Raw genomic sequence first — 19,436 nt, 5'->3', positions numbered from 1 at the left:
AAGGTGCTAAGCGTTTGGGCGGGCCCCCTGCTGTCTGCGTATTCGTCTCCAGGTGTATGTTCTTCAGGGCACTTGATGTGGCCCTTTCAAAGCAACAGAAAGCACAAAGCCGTCGCAGTGCCAGGATGCAACATCTACACCTGTCAACAATTCGTACACCCCACCAACAGAAGTTGCTGATAGACAGTGTACAGCGTATAGTACTGTGAGCGTTTAACGATCTGATGGCGATGCTGTACATTGAGTGCTGTTTTTTTTTGTTTGGTGCTAAAACATCTACTGTCTACTTCAATTATAAACAAGACCTTCTCACTATCCTCAAGGTCTAAATTTCCGAGCACGATACTTACAGACGGTGTTCCTTCCCCCCGGATGGGCAGAATTTTCAGAAGTGGTTGCTCGGTATCAGCGTCAAAAGTAAATTGACCGGCTGCACAAAATATAGCAAGAGCGCGGTAGCGGACAGAATCATGACACACGTTGGAACATGAGACTAGCGCATGTAGTGCTGCTGGCTGGGAAGACGCAGACGGATTACGGTGTGGGAACTGGACGTTCATGTATTCAAGTTAGAAACCAATGCTCGTGGTAAGTCGAAGTAGGTTGCAACTGAGCAAAAGGTTTAACGATCGTTCAGCAAGCGACGCGCTCTTGGGGTACCCGGGCCCTATTCCGCGACGAGACAATGTGTCGCTAACACACACGGCTACACTGTTGGTGAGTCAAACTTGCAGAGCTAAAAAAGGACTCATTGATCACAGAACATCTCGGATGTGCAACATTACAATCTCCACTGGGTCCCCCAACCAAAAACCATAGCTTTCGCGCGACCGAAGAGCGACCGATTTCCATCATATGTCACCCCCTGGATCGTCAAAACCGTTGGCCTGCAATTCTGTCGTTCCTCACCCCGGGGCATGTGCAGTTGCATGCGACTGCATCTTGCGAATGTTTTACCTGGCACTCGCATCTTTGTTGGAAAGCCGTGCCAAATAAAATACGGAACCAGCATGCTCAGTTTCTTTCCTGAGTCACCTTTTTCTTGACCCTGTATGGAGGGGTTTCGAAAAAGATCAATGCAATCTGTTGTCCATCGCCAGGGGAGACACCGTTCACGTGCATCCCCCTGTCTCGTTACTCGATAACAACTCTGGATCTCACGGAGCAACTACCGGCAACATCCTTTTCCAGGGTGATGGCCCTAGAGCGACTTTTTTTCGCCTTCGATGCCGTTTACCGGACAGGAATTCCGGCGGGCACTAATGATGTGATCCAAAGTCTCCGTTTTTTCACGTCAAAGCCTCGCTGGCCACCATCTTGTCAAGCGAGCGCGCATGTATTCTTCTTTCGGGCCCGTGAGTGAGAATTAAAGCTCTGCGTTTTCCAGCTTCCAGTGTTTTCGCTCCACAAAAACATTAAAACGATCCTTTGTATCACATTTTATATTGCCTTTTATAGGTTGTATTATATACAAACCTCCTTTCTCCAATACCATATTTGGTACCTTGGCTATTTGGAGGATACAGTTCACTCTCTCTTCTCTCCTCTGTCACGTTGGTCTTCATCGGCGACGAGGGTATTCTGTTATATCCTGGCTTGGCGCGTCGGTATTGTGGAGCAACTGCGGCCCTCGCTGGATGTTGTAACCTGCGGAGAGAAATCTCGGTAAGACAGTTCTCAGTCTGCTGCGTCCATCATCTCTGATGGAGGGCATGCGATCAGCACAAGAGCGGACGCCGACAGCCCGTAGAGGACAAACAGAATGCAGCAGGCCTACACCAGCTGTGAGTGGGTCTCGTGAGACCGGCCGCGCCAGGTTGGATGATGCTGCCGTTAGGGATGAAGACAAGGAAAAGGGGAGTATCAAATTCCTCGGCTCGAAACGCTGCGGGCATCGCCCGATCCCTCCATCAGCGCCTTCGTTGTTGACCACCCGATCGTCTGCTTCGCTCTGTCAGAGCAAGTCATCGTCGTCGCGCGCCGTGCGGCTGGATTCTGCTCCCCTACCCTCACCAATTTCTCTTTTCTCACGAAGATGGAGTTCGTTCACGAGGAAACATCGGACAGGAACAAGCGACTCTTTAATTCCTTCGTCCGCGCTCCCTTCACCAGCAGGCACACCCTTGTTAGTGGAACCATCTTCTCGCGGCGCGACAGTTGGGTCTTCTACGACCTGTCTTTCCGCCGTCACAGGAGGGAAGACAAGTGAGTGTAAAGGGAAGGCTCAGGAACACGACGTTCGGAAGCAGCTTTGCATAGCCGCCCGGGGACTCTCTCTGTTGTCGAGGCAAATTGATTTCTCTGATTTCACAAGAGCCACAAGTTTCGAGGTTCTCGTCCAGTCTCTTGCTCACGCACTTCTCAAGTTGAGCCTGCCTCCACGTGAAGCACAATGCCGTGACCCGTTCTTCAGAGTTCCTGCCATCTGCAGCTGTCGTCATGAAGCTGCCTTTCCACAAAATGAAGCAAGCAATGACGGAGATGGAGGGTCACTTCAGTTTGCGCCGTGCAGCTGTAGAGAGCCGCTCGGAGAGTCGGCTTCGCGTGCGCGTGGCGTGCTTCCCATCCGCGTACGACCTCAGCCTCCCTTGATTTGCTCCCAACTAGTTCCTGCGCCTTTTCATCTTCAGCTTAGAACTCAGGGCAGCACCGAGGCCACAAGCCTTCTTGGTGGCCTCTTTGGCTCTCCAGCAGCGAAGAAAGCAGCTTTCCCACGATCCTTTGGTGTTGAACAACACCTCGCATTGAGGTGTACGTACACGTTAGACGGCTCGGGTGGACGTTCGCCTGGAGAAACAACTGCGACGCGCCGCGTTTCAGCAAATGGGTTCTATCTCAGCGACTCCGCCGCCTGTAACTGCAACGAGACCACGTTCCTTCAGAAGCGGCGTGACGCGTCCTCCTCGTCTCTCACTGGGCACTTCCCAGGCACCGAAAATGAAGTGCATTCACCAGGAGGGCAAGCACCAGAGTTAGGTGAAGGCTACAGCAGGAAACGATGGGAAGCAAGACGCCAGGCCCAGGCAGCTGAAGTGCGCCGTGAGTGTGCTGTGTCGTTTCCTAGCCGTTGTACACCCATTCGCCGACTCTTTGGTGGTAAGCCTTGACTGTAGTCTCTCCCAGCAGATATGATGCATTTTGGAGAGGCCACACGCACCTTCTCATACTGCTGAACACAAAGTGTGCAGGGATCCACGAAGAAGACCTGGCATTTCACTCTTTTCCAATCGATATGGGTTCCGTTGCCTTCACGCTAATGGGCAAGTTCTTTGCGTTGGTCCTATGTGCGGTTCTGTGGACGGAAAACAGTTGCTAAAAAGCGACTTCGCTGGTAACGCAACCCTAGGGCATCATGAACAACCTACCGGTCCTTTTGCAGGCTTCTTTCAGTACTTGATATCAGTTCATGTCATTCGTTTTCTCTTCCGTACTTCGGAATCCGCATTCCTCACATATCGTATGCTCATGCCTCCCAGCGGTCTACCACTTTCATGTCGCAAGTAGTGCTTACACGTTCTGCACTGCAGCTAACTGCTCCTTGAGCATGTCACCTTTCTCAGCGTCTCTGTGCTCTCGTGGGTGAGGCTTCGCGAACGTCTGACTTGCTTCTGCCTGCCTCGCAACGCACTTCGCCATGCAATCCCTGTGACGAGCAGCGCTTGTGTCTGTGTCTACATTACCCCAGTTGGCGAGTACTTGACCATTGAGGCCGTGAGGGTGTATGGGGAGTCAACTCGTGCGCGAAACGACGAAAGAGAAGCCTTTTCACCGTCTCATAGCGCACCGGCGGGTGCGCCATGTGAGTCCGTGCCGCTCACACGAACCAGTGCGGGAATGCTTCGGAACGCCCTGTCTCTCGCGGTAGTTGAACTGCAGCAACAGGGAAGTCACAAACTCCTGGAAGCGCGGCACAAAAGACTCCTGCGTAAACTGTCTGGTGACAGGACAGCTAAGAGATTTCCCGGCGGCGGCGATGTCGGACGCCAGGGTCCAGGCTTTGCCTCTTCGTATAACGGCGCTGGTCAAGAGGGCTGTCGTTCCGCTGCCGGAGGAGAGCAGCTGCTTTCCCGGGGACTCCCGGTCTTCGCAGTGGTAGATGCGGATCAAGAATTGTTTCTCGGGTCTTACGTCGCTTGGCCACCAACATCGACGCAAGAGACCGTCCAGTCGGCCGCCCAGGTTTCGCCCTCAAGCAACGCGTGCAAAGCCCTCCGCGAGAATCTGAGTGGAATCGATGGAAACCCAGGAGAGCAGTGGCGGTCTGACTGTGTCCCGTGCAACGAGAAAGACGAACAGTGCTCACGAGCGAGGGAAGAACAGGAGAGTCGTGCCCTATCGGGGAAACGCGGAATTCCCGTGACAGGGACAGCTATCAGTGCACCTCGGCTGCTTCCTGCAGATGTCACGCAATCCGAGTTTTTCGCATTCAATGTCGTGAGGAGAGAGAACCAAGACGTTGGCCTCACAGGTTCGTCAGCAAGACGCACGCGCGCGCGGATGAAGGGGGGTTGTAAATAGGCGTTCTGTCAGTGACTCCGGTCGGTGTTTCCTCCCACTCTGCTCCACGGAAGGCTAACAAGAATATGCTGCAAACCCTGCAGAATAGCAGTTCTTCCAGACCTCCCAGTTCCCAATAGCCCCTTCTACCAGCGTGTTTCAGAAAACAGTTCTGCGCAGCCGAGGTTTCCTCTCTGCGTGGAGATTTCAAATTTGCTGACGTACGACATTGAGTGTGTTTTTCTCTAATTGCTGCGGCTGAAGCGGAACGCGCACAAAAAGTAATCCTGGAAACTGAGGCTCTGCCCAGAATATCTGTTTGTCACTCCTTTCCCTAGTTGCTTGTGTGAGCTTCTGGCTTCTTGTAGGTTTTTTCAACTATTTCGCGTGTACTTTGGGCATCGGCACTCCTCCGGCGCTCCTTTCCCCCTCGGACCACCAACGGCAAGCTTCACTGGTGCGTACCCTTCAAGAGCAAACGTACGTGTCTCTTCGTTTCACCTACTTCGTCGCGGAACTTCCAAGTCCTCCCATACGCCCTGCGCCTCTTTCTCGTCCCAGCTTCTTCACAGAGGATGCAGCTGAAGACCGCGGCCTGACGGAAGAGCCGCGGACGGGTCGCGGTCTGTTGACCGAACACGGCGGAGACGACTGCTCGATATGGGGGGGCGGAGTCGAAGAGCCCTGGCAGTCAGCGAACCTCATGGAGAGTAGGGAGTGGGACGGTTTCGCTCTCGGCCCCAGCGGAGAGACAGAAGACTCCGATGACTCCAGCGACGGGCGAGAGCAGGCCCAGGACGGAGACGAGTGGCTGACCGCCAATGAAGGGGAACCAAGCGAGACGGGGGACCGAGAGGGCGAGGAGTGCTTTACCGACATCCCTGCTCTCTCCCCACAAGCTGGCGGCACTCGAGAAGGCCTCCGCAAGGATCTCCTTCTTCTGCTTGCAGTATCCGCACCGGACCCCTATGATTCTCTCCATTTCTGCCGCTCCTGGCCCTTTCTGCCTCTTCTCGCCTACCGCAATACAGGAAGTTCAGGCCGCAGCTGTTTCACAGGAGTCTTCAGCGCGTGGCAGGGACCGGTGGAGGCTCCGGATGCGACCCCGGTCGCCTCCACACTTCGGCTCACCGCTCACCGAACTCTTCTCAAGCGTCTTCGCTGCATGCACCGCGTGCTGCTGCAGGATGGACGCGCTGTCACCCGTGGCGCTGCCTGTTTCCCGTCGCCAAGTGAGGAGACACTGCGGATGCCGGAAGCGAACGTACGTCGAGATGGGTCAGAGAGCCCCGCCGAGTTCGCTCGGTGGCCTGGGCCCGACGGTGATAGGCACTTGCGCGGCCCAGAGGACCCGGACAACGCGAAAGCAAGAAGGGACGCTTTCCAGAGGAAGCAAGCGGTGTACGATCAACACCAGTTCAAGACGCGCCTCGAGTCCTTTGCCGTCCTTGCGCCTCTTCTGTCGCGTCTTCCGCCACCCTCCGATCCTGCCGAGCTCTTTCCGTTCGCACGACCGGCCCCTGTGGCGTCGCCCGCAGCCAAAGCAGACCTCAGTCGGTCGCTCCTCAGCGCGCTCGACCCGCAGAGACACTCAGGCGCCCTTCCGTTCCCTCTCACAGCGAGGCTGTTTGGCCTCAGCCGTCTCTTCGGACAGGCCCTAGAAGCGAGTGGAAGGTTTTCCGGCGAAGAGGAGGAAAGGTGCTCCTCAATTCCGAGGCAGCGGCGCCGGGAACGGCCCTTGCTCGATGACACTTTCTCACCGCCGCCTGCCTCGAACCAGCGTGAGGTTGCGCAGCGCGCCAAGTCCGGCGGTCAGCCTCCGTGTGCTGTTTCACCCACAAGTGCGCAGGAGGCGCCTGGGGGCGAAGCCACTTTGGGCACCTCTTTGGTTGAAGGGTCGGTCGCGGAGCAAGAGAGGGAGTTGCTTTCTGTCGACGCGCTCGCTGCGAAGCTGCGCCCCGACTCGGGCCACGCCTCGCTGCACGGACAGGAGACAGATTCGCACTTGCACTCACCTTTCCGCGAACCCGGAGGAACAGAGACACACCGGCATGCCCCGAGCGCACGCCGCAGATCCCTGTGGAACGAAGGAAACGTGCCCACCAGCTTGAGTGGCGACCTACGGGCCCAGGCTTCTGCGCCAGAAAATTGCCGGCAGTCTCTGGCTGAGGGTGCCGCATCGGTCTCAGCGGGTGGTCTGGGGTCGCCGCCTCAGAGTTCTGGTCAGGCTGCTGTTCTCCCTGAGAGGCGCCCGAGCAGCAGTCGCTCACGCGAGCGGAGAAGTGGGTCCGTTTCGCGTGAGAATGCGCCGGTCGGAGTCGCGGGACGGGGAGAAGAAGCGCCTCGAGGACAGGTCGAGGCGTGGGAGTCGGGGGCGAGTGGTGCGAGAGAAACAGGGGAGAACGCGAGACACGGGACGCCGGCGGCGGCTAAGACCGTTTTGGCGTCGTCCGCGTGGGACATCGCTTCGCCCTTCCAGACAGCCGACTCTCCAGGGGGCCGAGAAGCTCCATTTTGGGCCGGGGGCGAGATCGCCTCCGGGGCGTTGGAGATAGGCGAGAGACGCCAAGACGCGGTCGCTGGCAACGAAGAAATGTGCATGCGGCGTGCTGTCGAACAACTGCTGCGACCCTCGCCTCCGGAAGAGCACAAAGCCCATTTGCTGCGACAGTCCCGGAAATTGGCCATTCTCGCTACTCTCGACCGCAGGGACGAGGCCGCTCTCTCAGATGCCTCTCGGTCAGCAGCCGTGCCGAAGCTGAATGGCGCTTCGCGGAACGCTTCCTCGCGTTCTTCCGCGAGTGCCGCCTTCCTGGCGTTTTCCCTTCTCGTCCGCGGCGCACCTGCGAACTGTCTTCTCTCTGAGCTTGCGCTGGCAGTCGCGGGTCTCCCTTCGCTGCATCACGTCCAGCGTTTCTGGAGTCTCTTTGTCGTCGCTCTCCGAGAGGCCTGGGAGTCGCGCAGGCTTCTCCCCCGTCTCTCGACGGCCGCGCATCCTTCGCCTTTGCACTCCTTTGGAGGAGGCGAGACGGCTCGCGGGGACAGAACCCCGCCACTGGAGTCCACAGACAGGCCCGTGCATGCGCCGAACGAGAAAGACCAACGGTTCACGGGGACGCCTCCCGAGGAACAAGCGGACTTCGGCGAGAGGGAAGGGAAACACCAGAATGACGGTGGTTCCGCAAGACACAGCTCAGAAACCTCCAAGGGCAAGTCACACTGGTGGCAGTGTTCGCCCTCCTCCCTGGCCAGATCTGTGGTTTCTTCTCGACTCACGAGAAAGCAGGGCGGAGGTCATCCGTCAGCTGCCTCGAGTTCCTCTGTCTCTGCCTCGTCTTCAGATCGTGCTGCAACCCGCGCGCTTCTTTCCCCATCTGCCTTCTTTTTCGACTCCTCCGCCTTGTCCTCTCCGTCGTTCGCCTCCCGTTTCCCTTCTCCCGGGAGCGCAGCCAAGTTCGCCGCCGCGACGGCGGTCGCGGCGGGGGCGTCCTGGGCCCCTGACGGGCCCGTTGGGCTCCCAGATTTCCGGGGGTGTCTCCTTCTTCAGCACCTTCAGCAGCTTAACTGCGCGATTCAGCAGCTGCGCGTGGTGGCCTGGGTGGATGAGACAGAGGCGGCGCGCGTTCCTGTCGTTCGAGGCAGGAGCTCGGGAGGGGAGAACTGTGGCGTGAGTCGTGGTAGTCAAGAACAGCAAGACGGCGGACGTGTCCCGAATTCCGGGGACACGTCCTCTTCCATCAGGTCAACGAAGCGAACGGGGCCGTTCGAGAGCCACAGGTTTCTCAGCTGGACTCCCCGAGGCAGACGACGCTTGGGAAGCGAAGGCCGATCGCGAAACCCGCGGGGGACTGGAGGGTTGCCTGTCATCATGCCCGGGATGCCGCCAGTCACAGAGCTCACACTGTCCCTCCATCGAGCACGCCTCGATGCCCAGCTCTTGACGCGCACCGGACGAAACGGAGAGAAACGAGATGGTTCGGATGGCGTCTTCGATTACCTCAGAGCCTGTCGAGGCGCCTTCGAGAGTGCTCGGGCGGCAGGCCGGAGTGAACTGCAGAGAGGCGCGCTGCTGGCGCACGATTCTCATCTGAGCAGTCCGTCGTCAGCGTCGAAACGCTCGCCGTCCTTCAGTGAATGGTGCCTGCGAGCGCTCGGTCCTTTTCTTCTTCCTCGCTGCGACATTCCGGCCCTGCTGGACGGCCAGGAGCTTCTCTTGGGCGTGCGCCGCGCGGCCTTGACTGCGGCGAGACAGGCAGCAGCGCGTCTTTCCCCTTCCCTCTCTGCATGGCCCCGTGAGGAAGAAGACCTGGCGGCAGGAGTCGAGTCGGGGGGGTTCTCCTCACTGAGCGGCCGTTCCCGCGGCACACGAGCCTCGAGAAGCCGAGCGCGGAACGTTTGCAGCGAAGAGGACGCAGGCAAGGAAGTGGCTGGCGCCGCCGCAGCTGCGGCAGAGGCTGCTGCTCGCCACGGCCTAAGGCCGGACAAGGAAGAAGTGCGGAAAGAAGAACGGGACAGGCGACGGTGTGCTGAGAGACTGTGGAGCGACGAGGACAGACACGGAAAAGAGAATCTCTCGCCCAACCAGAGGTTTTTCGATGCTGTGGTAAGCAGTGCGTCTTCCCGTTCCCTGCAGCAAAGTGGAAACAGTAGAGTCCTTTTCCAGTGGAGCCCGGCTTTGGGGAAGACCGCCGAGGTCGTCGCACCTCAACGATGATCTCGGAAAAACGTTTCGACGTGTGTCGTGTCAAACGCCCTCTGGGAGACCCTTCTGGAAGAAGTGTGCTTAGTGCATTTTTCGTCGTCTTTTATAGGACGGTAGGGACACGAGTGACACACCGAAGCTAGGAGGCGACCTACGGGAGACCCCAGATTGCATGCAGTTGAAATCGTACACCGAAAACCGCAGGGTATGTGCGTGCATACGTCACACCAGGTGCCGATACAGGAAGGGATTTGTCCGCGATGCTACATATATATATGTATATATATGTATATATATCATTAACTTGTACGTCGTGCTGCAGATCATCGGGATGGTGTGCACCTGAGTTCCTGATGGGAATCATCCTGCGACTGCGAAAACGGTCGTGCGTTCGCCTTGAACGGTCTCTTCCACTGGGACGCATAGCTTGTTGAGCGAGGACGTAGGATGGTAAATACCGTTGGGGTACCTTCTTCCGGAAAGGGGGACACACGGCACTGACGCGGGTCTGAAGAAGGGCGGATCCAGGGCGTGCTTCGCTGTATGGTGGGGTGCTGTTCCCCACAGTCTGTGCCCCGTTTTCGAGGGAACCGTCGGAACAGTCTGGAGGCAAGAAAAACGAAATCGCGGGTCTGTCGAGCAATGTTCTGACAGAAAGGGCTGAAAACGTACGGGCGTGCGTCCCCTTCATTTCTCTTCTTACGCGGATGCGATTCTTCTTCCCTGGCATTTTCAGGTCGAAGGCGAGATGGCGCTGCACTACCTGGAAAGCATCAGCGCGGTCGATCTCCTTCAGCAGCTGCTCTGTTGTCTCCTGACAGGCGCCGTCGAGGCTTGGACGACTGCATGCGCCTGTTCCCTTTTGGATGCCGCGGTGGGCACCTCAAGCCTGTCGGCCGAACGGTGCGCTTCGACGGCAGCTGCTCGAGACCTCGCGTGTCTCGCTGGCTGTCGCCATTTCCTCTCACCCGATTCCCCCCGCGGGCTTCCGTCGCCGACCTCTTCTCCGTGCACCGGCTTGCCGTGCGGGCTGCCGGCGCTTCGCAGTTCAGTCGTGGAGCTGCAGCGCCAAGCAGTTCTTCAAGTCGCCTTAGCGGCTTCCAGTTCGGGCGACGCCTCTTCGGGGCTCGCGGGGGCCTCCCGCGGGACCGAACCTGCGCCCGACACAGGTGGAGACGCGTCTCCGTGCGCGTTCTTGCCGTCCCCGTCTCTCTTCGGTGCGTTTCTCTGGTGCGAGGTAACAGCGGCGCGCGCAGCCTCCCTGTTGCAGAAACTCGACCGCTTCGCAGAAAATCTTCCACGCGCGTCGCTCGTCAGAGGGTTGCCCCGCAGCACTCCGAGCCTTCTCGGAGAGGCCGCTCTTCGGCTCTCCAACCGCGTCCTGGACCACCACGTGGTGGAGCGAGAAGCGCTCCGGGCGTCGGCAGTCGGCGCATGCACCCGAAGAAACGGGCCGGACGGAGACCCAGCTGCAGCCGAGCTCGACGCGTTTGGAGAAGATGTTGAAGTGCCAGTCGACAAGGACGAAGAACGCGCGGTCCTCGCGTATGTGCAGGATTGTCAGAAGGCCTCGAACCGGGCCTGCGCGGACCGCGCACGGGACGATGAGGACTCGCGTGTGCACGCGTGGGGCGACGCAGACGCAGGAAAACCTTTCGCCGTCGAATACATCTTCCAAACGGAGTCTCCACGGGTTTCGCAACCCCCCCTTGTGGAGATGAAGAAGGCCGTTCGGCGCCTGTCTTCGGTCTCCTCTCCCCCTGCTTCTTACCAGTCGATGTCTATACAGTCCGAAAGCGCCTCTCCTGCGTCGCCGGCTCAGCCTGCTTCCGCGATGGAAGCTCCAAGCGAGTTGCACTTGCCGCGCTCTGCCGCCGTGCTGCGGGGCCGGGACTTCCCCCCTTCTTCCAGTCGCGCCGGAGAGACAGACTCCGTCTCGTCAGCCGACAAAGGCGGCGGCGAGAATTCGGAGCCCATGCAGAAGACCTCGCCACGCAGGGCGAAGAACAGGGCCTCAAGCCCCAAGCGAGACACACGCGGGTGGAAGCGCGGCAGCCGTCTGGCGAGTCTCTGTGCGTCGCTCGACGTGCGACCTCGCCGCATTTCTCTCAGTTCGGTGGACGAAACGCAGCGCAGGAAGGAGAGAACAGGCCAAGAGGGAAGAGACGCGCCAGTGGAGACCGTTGACCACGAAGAGGCCGGAGGGACGGCTAGGGAAGAAGAAAGCTCAAACAAGCAAGAAGCATCTGCCGCCTTTCTCCCTGCTCGGCTGTACGCCATAGAGCGGGAGGCACAGTGTCTCTTTGCAGGCATGGTGACCACCAGGCTCGGCTAGAGCGAGGGGCTACGTGCAGAGAAGGGAAAGTTCGTCTGCCTGTCTGTGGTTCAACTTTCCGTGAAACACGCACACGCAGAAGGCGCCTACACACTGCGCTCGCCTAGCTTCGTACTGCCCCCCGTGTTCGTTGGATGAGTCGAGCTTTCTTCCGTAGCACTATCGTTGTCATTCCTGTCCCAGTTTTCCGCCTCTCCTCACTCCACAGGGTGCACGGTTTTCGAGAGGTGTTGTCGATTGCGAGGGAGGCAGTTCCGTCTCCGTTCAAAAATTTGTTAAAACGCGACGGTAAAAAACTCTGATTCACTACACTACGCGCTGCTCGCACGGCAGGTAAGAACTCCAGGGAATGCGTAGCTTGTCCTTTCCTCTCTGCGCAGGGTCCAGGATGCGCAGCCCTGAAAACGCCCCTGTGTTTTCAGCTGTTCTTCTCGTGCGAGAGGAGAGCAACGTGCACATAAGGCGGGACGTTTCGTGTAAATGATCTTTTCACTCACGCACACTCGAAGTTTTGCTCCAAAATGGGCAACTCATGTGGTCTCGCTAGCACCTGTGTCCAGCGGTCTCTTTTCTAAAGCAAATGCCAAGCAAAACGTTTCAGATTCCTCCGAGCTTGAGTTCAGAGTTTAGGGCGGTTCATAGCTCTCGAGCGTCGGTGCGTGGAACGCGCCACGCTTGTGGACGGCAGGGATGGACAAGATTTCGAGGAGTTTGCGACCAGCTAGATACGTGTATGGTATCTTGTTCTTATCTCGATAAAGGCCAAGTCAGAGCGCGCTTGCGAGGGCGTACTCAAATCAGAAACCAGGCAGTCAAAGGGCAGAACAAAGTGAGGAAGGGCGTTGCTCGGACAACGGACGCGTCGGAGAGGAATGCAGACAGAAGAGAGCAGGACGGAATCAGGAACGTTTTTGACAATGGATTTGACACAAACGAACTGCTGATATTCGCGAACGCCCCGAGAGTTGCCAAACGTTGGTGGGAAGAAGCGACAGCGAGGCGGATTCCCGCGTTGTCTTCTTTGATGCTCTCTTGCATCCCGACGTCACGCGCCAGGCTTCTCTTCGGGGGATGGCATCTCATCTCGCCAGTCGTGCATCTGAGATCGCAAACAAACACAGAGGCTCTCAGCGCCAGGGTGGCGGTTCCAGAGAATCCCTTTTCGTCTACACAAACGCGTACCGTCAGGGGCCTTGTGCGAAGGGCCCGTGGTTTCCTCAGTCAAGGTTAGCGACAAGAAAAAGGAAGAGTCCAGAGAGCCTTTGCCTGAGTGGAGACACCGAAGAACTTACTGCCGTCACCAGCCGCATGAATGCCAAGAGCTGCACCATGTCGTCCGTTGGACTGGGCAGCGCGTCTTGCTGCCAGTAGCTGCACAACGGAGCACCCGAGAAAGAAAGTCCAGAAAGCATCAGAGACAGGAGAAAAACTTCCAACCTGCGCACGTAACCACTCTGCTCTCAACGTAGCATAAAATGAAGAAACGCTCGCAGCACAACTGAACGAGGCTGTCACGCGACATCGCCGCAGAGGTCTGTTCGGCGGGAGTCCGCACAGTGGAACTGAAGACACCTTGGCAGCATGCGGTTTCGAAAAGGGCGGAGATCTGTGCAGAACGGGATCAACGGCGTCTGCTAGCAGCCTTGGTCGCCGCATTTCAAGACGGGGTGACAACGGAGGACAATCGATCTCGGAATCCCCGGGAGTCGCGCGCACGCCGTTGCGATATTCGGGGGCAAGAGATCTGCCTGTCTTCCGCGGAAACTGTGAGGGCTACAGCGCTTCTTTCAGACACTCTGTGTGGTCAGTGGAATGCACGTCTCTCAAGGCTCTCGCGGGCAACTGCGGATACGCGCTTCCCGCGCAGCCCCCCCTTCAGGTCACGAATGAGGCAGGTCCTACCAGAGGTGACTGAGGGCGCCGAGAGGGACGAGTTCCTTTCTCGGGGCGAAAGGCGGAGTTTTGTCAGCGGCTTTCAGGGCGTCGGCCTTGGCGTGTTCTTTGCGCATTGCTGGGGCGTCTTCACAGGCATCGTCTTCGATTTCCACTCCCTCGTCGGGTTCCTGTCGCTGCGCAACTGCCACCACGTAGCCTTCACATCCCTCTGTCAAGAACCATCCCTTCTCGTTTGAGGCGTCCTTCGAAGAGCTCGTCTGTCCTTCCGGTTTGCCTCGCGTTTTGGAACCAAAGGACACGCGAGAAAGCGGGAGAGACAGACCACGAAGAAGGCGGCCATGAAGAAGGGCTTCGAGGACCACCGGCGCCGTGTCGCTCAGCGCAGGTGTCTGTACAGCTGCCTTTTCAGCGTCTCTCGCGGTGTCTGTCTTCTTTGTGCGCAAAGACGCAGCGGGGCTCGCCGCACAGTCCGGGCCGAGGGTCCCTTTCGACTGCGAGACAGGAGGGACATTTTCGGTGTCACGGGAGTCTTCAGCCCCGGAAGCAGAGGCCGTCGCCGACCCTTCGTTGCCCGCCTCCCCCCCTTCGGCTGGGGCATGTGCCTCCGGCGTCTGTGCTTCGTCCTCGTCTGGGACTGCATAGGCGACCTGAGGCCGGAAGTGTCTCCTGACAGGCGCATCTCCGGTGAAGGAAATCTTGCAGGGAAGCACGTGCGCAGTGGAGATTCCGCCCAGCCGGTCGTCTCCAGGGAGTTCCCGCACCTCAGTGCCAAAGACGCGGGAGGAGACAGAGGCAGACTCTGAACAGGGAACCACGCATTGCCGTCTTCGCCACTGAGACGCAGCAGCGGCCCAGAACGCGGCAGCAGTCTCAGCGTCAGCAGTCGAGGCAGCAGAAAGCTTTCGTTTCCTTGCGGCCGAGGCGCCGGAACAGGCTGCTCCGGACGCGCTACTCTCTCGGCCATCTTCCTCGGGGGGCGGGCATTTCCCCCTGGAGGCAGTCCGTTTTTTGGAGGGCGACGCGCGCTGACTGGACCGCGTAGAGACACCGAAAGCTCCAGAGGACGCCTCGGCAGACGACGAGCACTCGTCCCACCAGGAGGAATCTGCAAACAGAGTGGCCGCCTCGCCGGCGGCGGTCTTTCCAGCGGAGCCCTCGTCGGCGGCGGTCTTTCCAGCGGAGCCCTCGTCGGCGGCGGTCTTTCCAGCGGAGCCCTCGTCGGCGGCGGTCTTTCCAGCGGAGCCCTCGTCGGCGGTGGCTTCCATTGTGAGTTTCTGTCTTGCGCAGAGAGAGCGAAGCGATAGGAGAGAAAAGCGCCAAGGCAGAGATGTATGTGGGGGAGTTGGAGGTCTAACGGCGAGTAGCAGGCTGTGAAGCGGCGACGAAAAACGATCAGAGCACACAGTGCCGAGGAGGTCCTCACTCGGGGAGAGAGACAGCAAGACGTGCCCAAGGGTGTAGGTGGACGGGTTTATACTGAAAGAAAACCAAGCGGGGGACTTCCGGGAACAGACGGCTTTTGATCCTGGGCGAGGCAACCGGCGAGAAGCCGCGCGCGTCTCGAGGTCTCCCCAAAGGGGACGCGATATCCGAAATTTGGGCAAGTGAGGCAGTGAGGCGCACAATGCTCTCGGAGATTCAATGAAACAACGAACAAATAGCGACGTTTTCTCAGAGGAACCCTCTATTGTCTGAAAAAGGAAGCACGGGGAAGGAAATTCGCCGTGCACACCGCGGAGAGCCGTGAGTGTGCAGGCAGGGATCGAGAAGCGAGGAGTGGAAATCGAATGTTCCCAGCCGCCCTATGCATGTGCTGGGCCTTCACCTTTCCTCTTTGCTTCTGGAGAACAAAGCACACGTTGAAGGACGCGTAAACATAACCCATCCTTCTTTTGCTTCCAGATTCACATTTTAGAGGGAGTCCAGAATCTCTACTTTCCCAAGGAGACACACACAGTGAGGTGATCATGCGCCTTGCCTGATCTCCCTCCCACCGACCGTTTTTCTGGTCGGGTCCCTTGCGAAAGGAAGGGACAAGACAAACGCTTTCCGAATAGCGACAGCTGTCGCGCCCCGCTGCCGGGAATGACTCCCTGGCATTTAGATCGAAAGAAAGCATTTTTACGTCCTCGAAAAGCAAAAGAAAAGACATGAGTGGATCGAACAGTTCCGGCGACAGCTGAAATGTCTTTTTTGAGTGGAGGGAAGTGGAGAAGAGGCGCCCAAAACAGGAACTGAACGTAATTTCCTTCTCTGAGCATGCAAACGAAACGTGGAGGGCCAAATAAAACAGCGTTGCATACAGAGGGCCGGAGCAACGGACGTGATGACAGGCTAAAAATCTCACCACCCTTGTAGGAGCACAAGATTCATCGTGAGTGTAGCCTTTTGCCTGTTGAACAGAAATGGACAGAAAGGGATTTCGTCTCGATGCTCGTGTCGTGTGTCAATAGTTCCACTCTACACCAAACTATCGACGCCACTTCAGCGGCGACCCTAATCCGAGCAGCCGCGTAGGAAGCACATTTTTTTACTTCCGAAACAAGTAAGCACTCGCGGACGTATTACACGCTATACTTTATGTACGCGAAGACCCATTCTGAAGCTTCCAAAATATTCAAGGCCAAGTGGAATGCAGTACTGTATATACTTCCCTCTCCAAAATGGACCGCTGAAGACAGGCACACGGTGCGAGCTGTGTCGAGTACGGGTAGCTGGTAAAACCAAATCTACGGAAAGGCGCAGTATACGGCTTTGAGCGGGCTAGATTTCGAGTGTGTAGTTCACGTGGTATGAGGGAGGGCTCTAGGAGGCCTTTTCTGTCTGACTGTTCGACACGAACCCGGGATATTCTTGTCACAAAATGCCAAACAGGGAGTGGAAACGGAGACGACGATGAAACGAATGCCTGGAAGGTACAGTATTTCCGTGAAAACTCAATTGTCTCCTTTGCTTAAACCCAGCGGCCTTTCGCGACCCTTCGTCCGAACCCGACCACGAGTATTTTCACATTCCAGGCCACCGGCTGTGAAGGAGTTTTCTCTCTCTCCGATCAGAGCTGCGTTCGCAGGGCAGTGCAGTCAATAAACGAGCGATTCGCTTTGAGAGGAAAGCACTCTTTATGTGACCGACAAGAGATGCTCCGAGTGAAAATGTTGTGCTTTGATATACACCCATGGGGCTTACACAGACAACCGAGCTAGTGGGCATGGAAGAGCGGTGACGGTTGTCCGAAAGCGATTCTGCTGCTATATACGCAGATCCACGAAATATCAAGTGTTTAGCGAACCAAAACGTCGGGGTTTGCTGACGAATTGCTCTTGTCTCACCGAGGATTTCTGCTTTCAGTCCATTACCTTGGTCGTGCTCCCATAGTGATTGTCTCGCTTTGCTTGCACGAGCCGACTACAACCGGTTTTCCCGCAGTACCTTTCTTCTGCCACTGCATTCACACGCGAGAAGACTGGCATCCTCAGATTCGCCCGCGACGACGGTAGACACCGCCGTCGATGCCAACGTCGTTGTGGGCAATACGCTCCTTGTCACGTGCTTTCGGAGGCCGGGATGCCTCGCATGAGCGATGCATTCGCGACGATGCCTACTTTAGTTGCCCCTAGTTGAAACTCGATCAAATACACGCACTCGTGGCTTTCCCTACGTGGTGCTCTGACGCTTTCTACGCTTGCCCGTGTTGCGCTCGCACTCACACGCCACAAGCTGGTAGGGAACAAAACCGCATATGGACTAGAAAACCCAATGCTGGCCTGTAGCCCCTTTTTGGTCCGGAAATTGCGACACACGCGGGCACCGATGTGAATCGTGATTCCTCAGCTGGGAAGTGCACGAGTTGCACTGGACGACGGCTGAAGAAACGTTGGACCATGCAAGCAAGGCTACTGAAGCCGCTTACTCGAGGAAGGCCACCGTTTTGCGCCAACCACCGAACACACCTGGCTGACACAGAGAGGAAGAAACAGATGAGTTAACGCGTTTACGCGAATGATTGTAACACTAAAGTCCGACTGCACCGGCTGTAAAATCTGATATGCCGACGCAGGAGATCACTCCGTGAGTGCAGCGTTTCGATCACTCGTCAATGCCCTAGCATTTGATCCTACCCCGCAGTATCGCCCATTGGAGAGCACACCTCTGCTCCGTGATTCGAAAGTTTCCGTCGCCAGCACTTTTTTATTTGGACCGACGAACATCCTGCGGCTGTCGCTCAAGCTGTAGTCGTTTCGTGCTGGTTTGACCCGTGTGCGTTTGGCGCTATGTTGCAGCGGAGCAAGGCACCCGTTCTTTTCGCTGTTTCTTTTGTCCCCATATTTTGTGATTTCCTGTGCATTCCCTTCGCTGCAGGACAACAGTGAGAGCAGAGCTAGTTGGCTCTAGCAAATGATCTTCTCTGCTGGAAGACGAGGTGACCGCAGGCAGTGTAGTCAAGAGGGAACGAAGGTCACCTGGCGCACGGCCTCCGGACTTGTGTGTTTTTCCCGTAGGGCGCGCTACCTGGGAGGCGGCTGCTTTGTGAAGGAATTGCAGATTTCGATGACTGGGGAAGAACGAGGCGCGTCGGGGCAGCCAGCTCGTGCGGTATACGGGTGAGCAATGGAAACCCCACACAAAAAGGAAGGTGTTAGCGCCTGAACTTACAGTACGTTAACCCGGTCATTTCCGCACTGTTCACTGTCATCGGCTTCTTCATAGCTTACTTCTTAGCCCCAGCGACATAGCCAGCAATACGTTGCGCTCGTCACTGCCTCGAGCGGACAAGGGTCGGCAGGTGTGTGCTGTTTTTTTGATTCAACACCAGTCCGGAAAGGCCCAAAAGGCCGATGTGCCGTGAATAGTTTTTCCGCCGGCAGGCAGGTCTGCAGGTGCTTGGCCTGCGACAAGGCAGTTGGGTATTCCGCGAGACGGAGCGCAGCCGATCCGGCTACATCGCAGACCCTGTGCTTTGAACGACACCACTGGACGGCCTTTTTGCAAATTAATATTCGTCAGGTGCCGATGCGCCGTCATCGCGCGAGAATCTCTCGACTCCACGCTGTCTCAGGGTTGGGGGGAAGTGGTGGGTGGTGGGTGGTGTAAAAAACGAGGATTTTGCGAGAATAGGGTCTTCCAACGCGACCTGTTCTTGAAAAAATCTCCTTTTCCGTAGTGTTTCTTCCTCTTCTTTCCGGTGTGTCTGCGCGAAACCAAGTGTCGTCCTTCGTGACTCTCCGCGTTGACACCGTCCGCTCCACGGCACGTCAGCTGCCTTCTCTCGTCGGCTGCTCTCTCTCCTCCCGTCGGAGGCAAACCTAGCGAGCGGCACACAGCCACGCCGAAAAAACGTGGCTTCTTTGCTGCTTCGCGTCAACTTCGGAGCCTGTACATTTCTCATAAGACACACAGAAGCCGATCCGCGAATCATTTCCACGGCTTTCTGCCGCGTCGGACGGCCCTCCGCGAACTCGAGATACACGACCGGCCGTCCACGTGCCCAGGAACTGAGGACCGGCGAGGTCGACAACATGGTATGCAGAAGACCGTGCGTAATGCCCACTTTACCGTTCATTTCGTGTCCAGTTACTGCGTATTTGCGGTACAAATGGGTGCCGGTCTCTCTTCTTCCCAGGCAGGCGCATGGCAAACGAAGTCTATTCCAGTAGCGCAACAAACGCCGCGTGCGCCCTATGGACCTTTCCCCAGCGGGTTGTACACCTTATTGTGAATTTACGTGCTTTCACTTCCCTTTTCTTGTAGGATAGGATTCAGCCTTATCGCACCCAGCCAGGGTCGTGGCGTGGGAGTCTGACCGCCCGCATCGTGTATGTCGGATGTCTTGCCAATCTTTGTCGTTTGTATCCTTGTCTAGGGAATCTGTTGAATGCAAGTCGTGTTTTCGCTCCTTCGTCTCTTTTGCTTTTGGCTCGTTAAGTGGGACACACTCGAGATCGTATATATCTTTGGGAGCAGTCTGTTCAGGGAACGTACAGTCGCACGCGTGAAGGTATCGGTGTC

At 57.2% G+C, this 19,436-nt stretch overlaps 2 protein-coding genes across 2 annotated transcripts; one reads left to right on the top strand and one right to left on the bottom strand.

Moving 5' to 3' along the window:
- Window positions 1–1,703: 1,703 nt before the first annotated feature.
- Window positions 1,704–11,534, top strand: NCLIV_025820 (hypothetical protein; the record flags this gene model as incomplete). Its single annotated transcript, XM_003882777.1, has 5 exons — window positions 1,704–3,096; window positions 3,866–4,468; window positions 4,866–9,100; window positions 9,309–9,404; window positions 9,936–11,534. 5 exons carry the CDS (start codon window positions 1,704–1,706, stop codon window positions 11,532–11,534), a joined length of 7,926 nt encoding a protein of 2,641 aa, XP_003882826.1.
- Window positions 11,535–12,579: 1,045 nt separating this feature from the next.
- On the bottom strand, window positions 12,580–14,695 carry NCLIV_025810 (conserved hypothetical protein; the record flags this gene model as incomplete). Its single annotated transcript, XM_003882776.1, has 3 exons — window positions 12,580–12,633; window positions 12,827–12,905; window positions 13,437–14,695. The coding sequence occupies 3 exons, from the start codon at window positions 14,693–14,695 to the stop codon at window positions 12,580–12,582; spliced, it is 1,392 nt and encodes a 463-aa protein (XP_003882825.1).
- Between the last annotated feature and the right edge of the window lie 4,741 nt (window positions 14,696–19,436).

Source organism: Neospora caninum, chromosome VIIb, assembly GCF_000208865.1.
Source record: "Neospora caninum Liverpool complete genome, chromosome VIIb".
Lineage (NCBI taxonomy): Eukaryota > Apicomplexa > Conoidasida > Eucoccidiorida > Sarcocystidae > Neospora > Neospora caninum.
The sequence above is the reverse complement of the archived record's forward strand: the minus strand, read 5'-3'. Positions and strand labels throughout refer to the sequence as shown.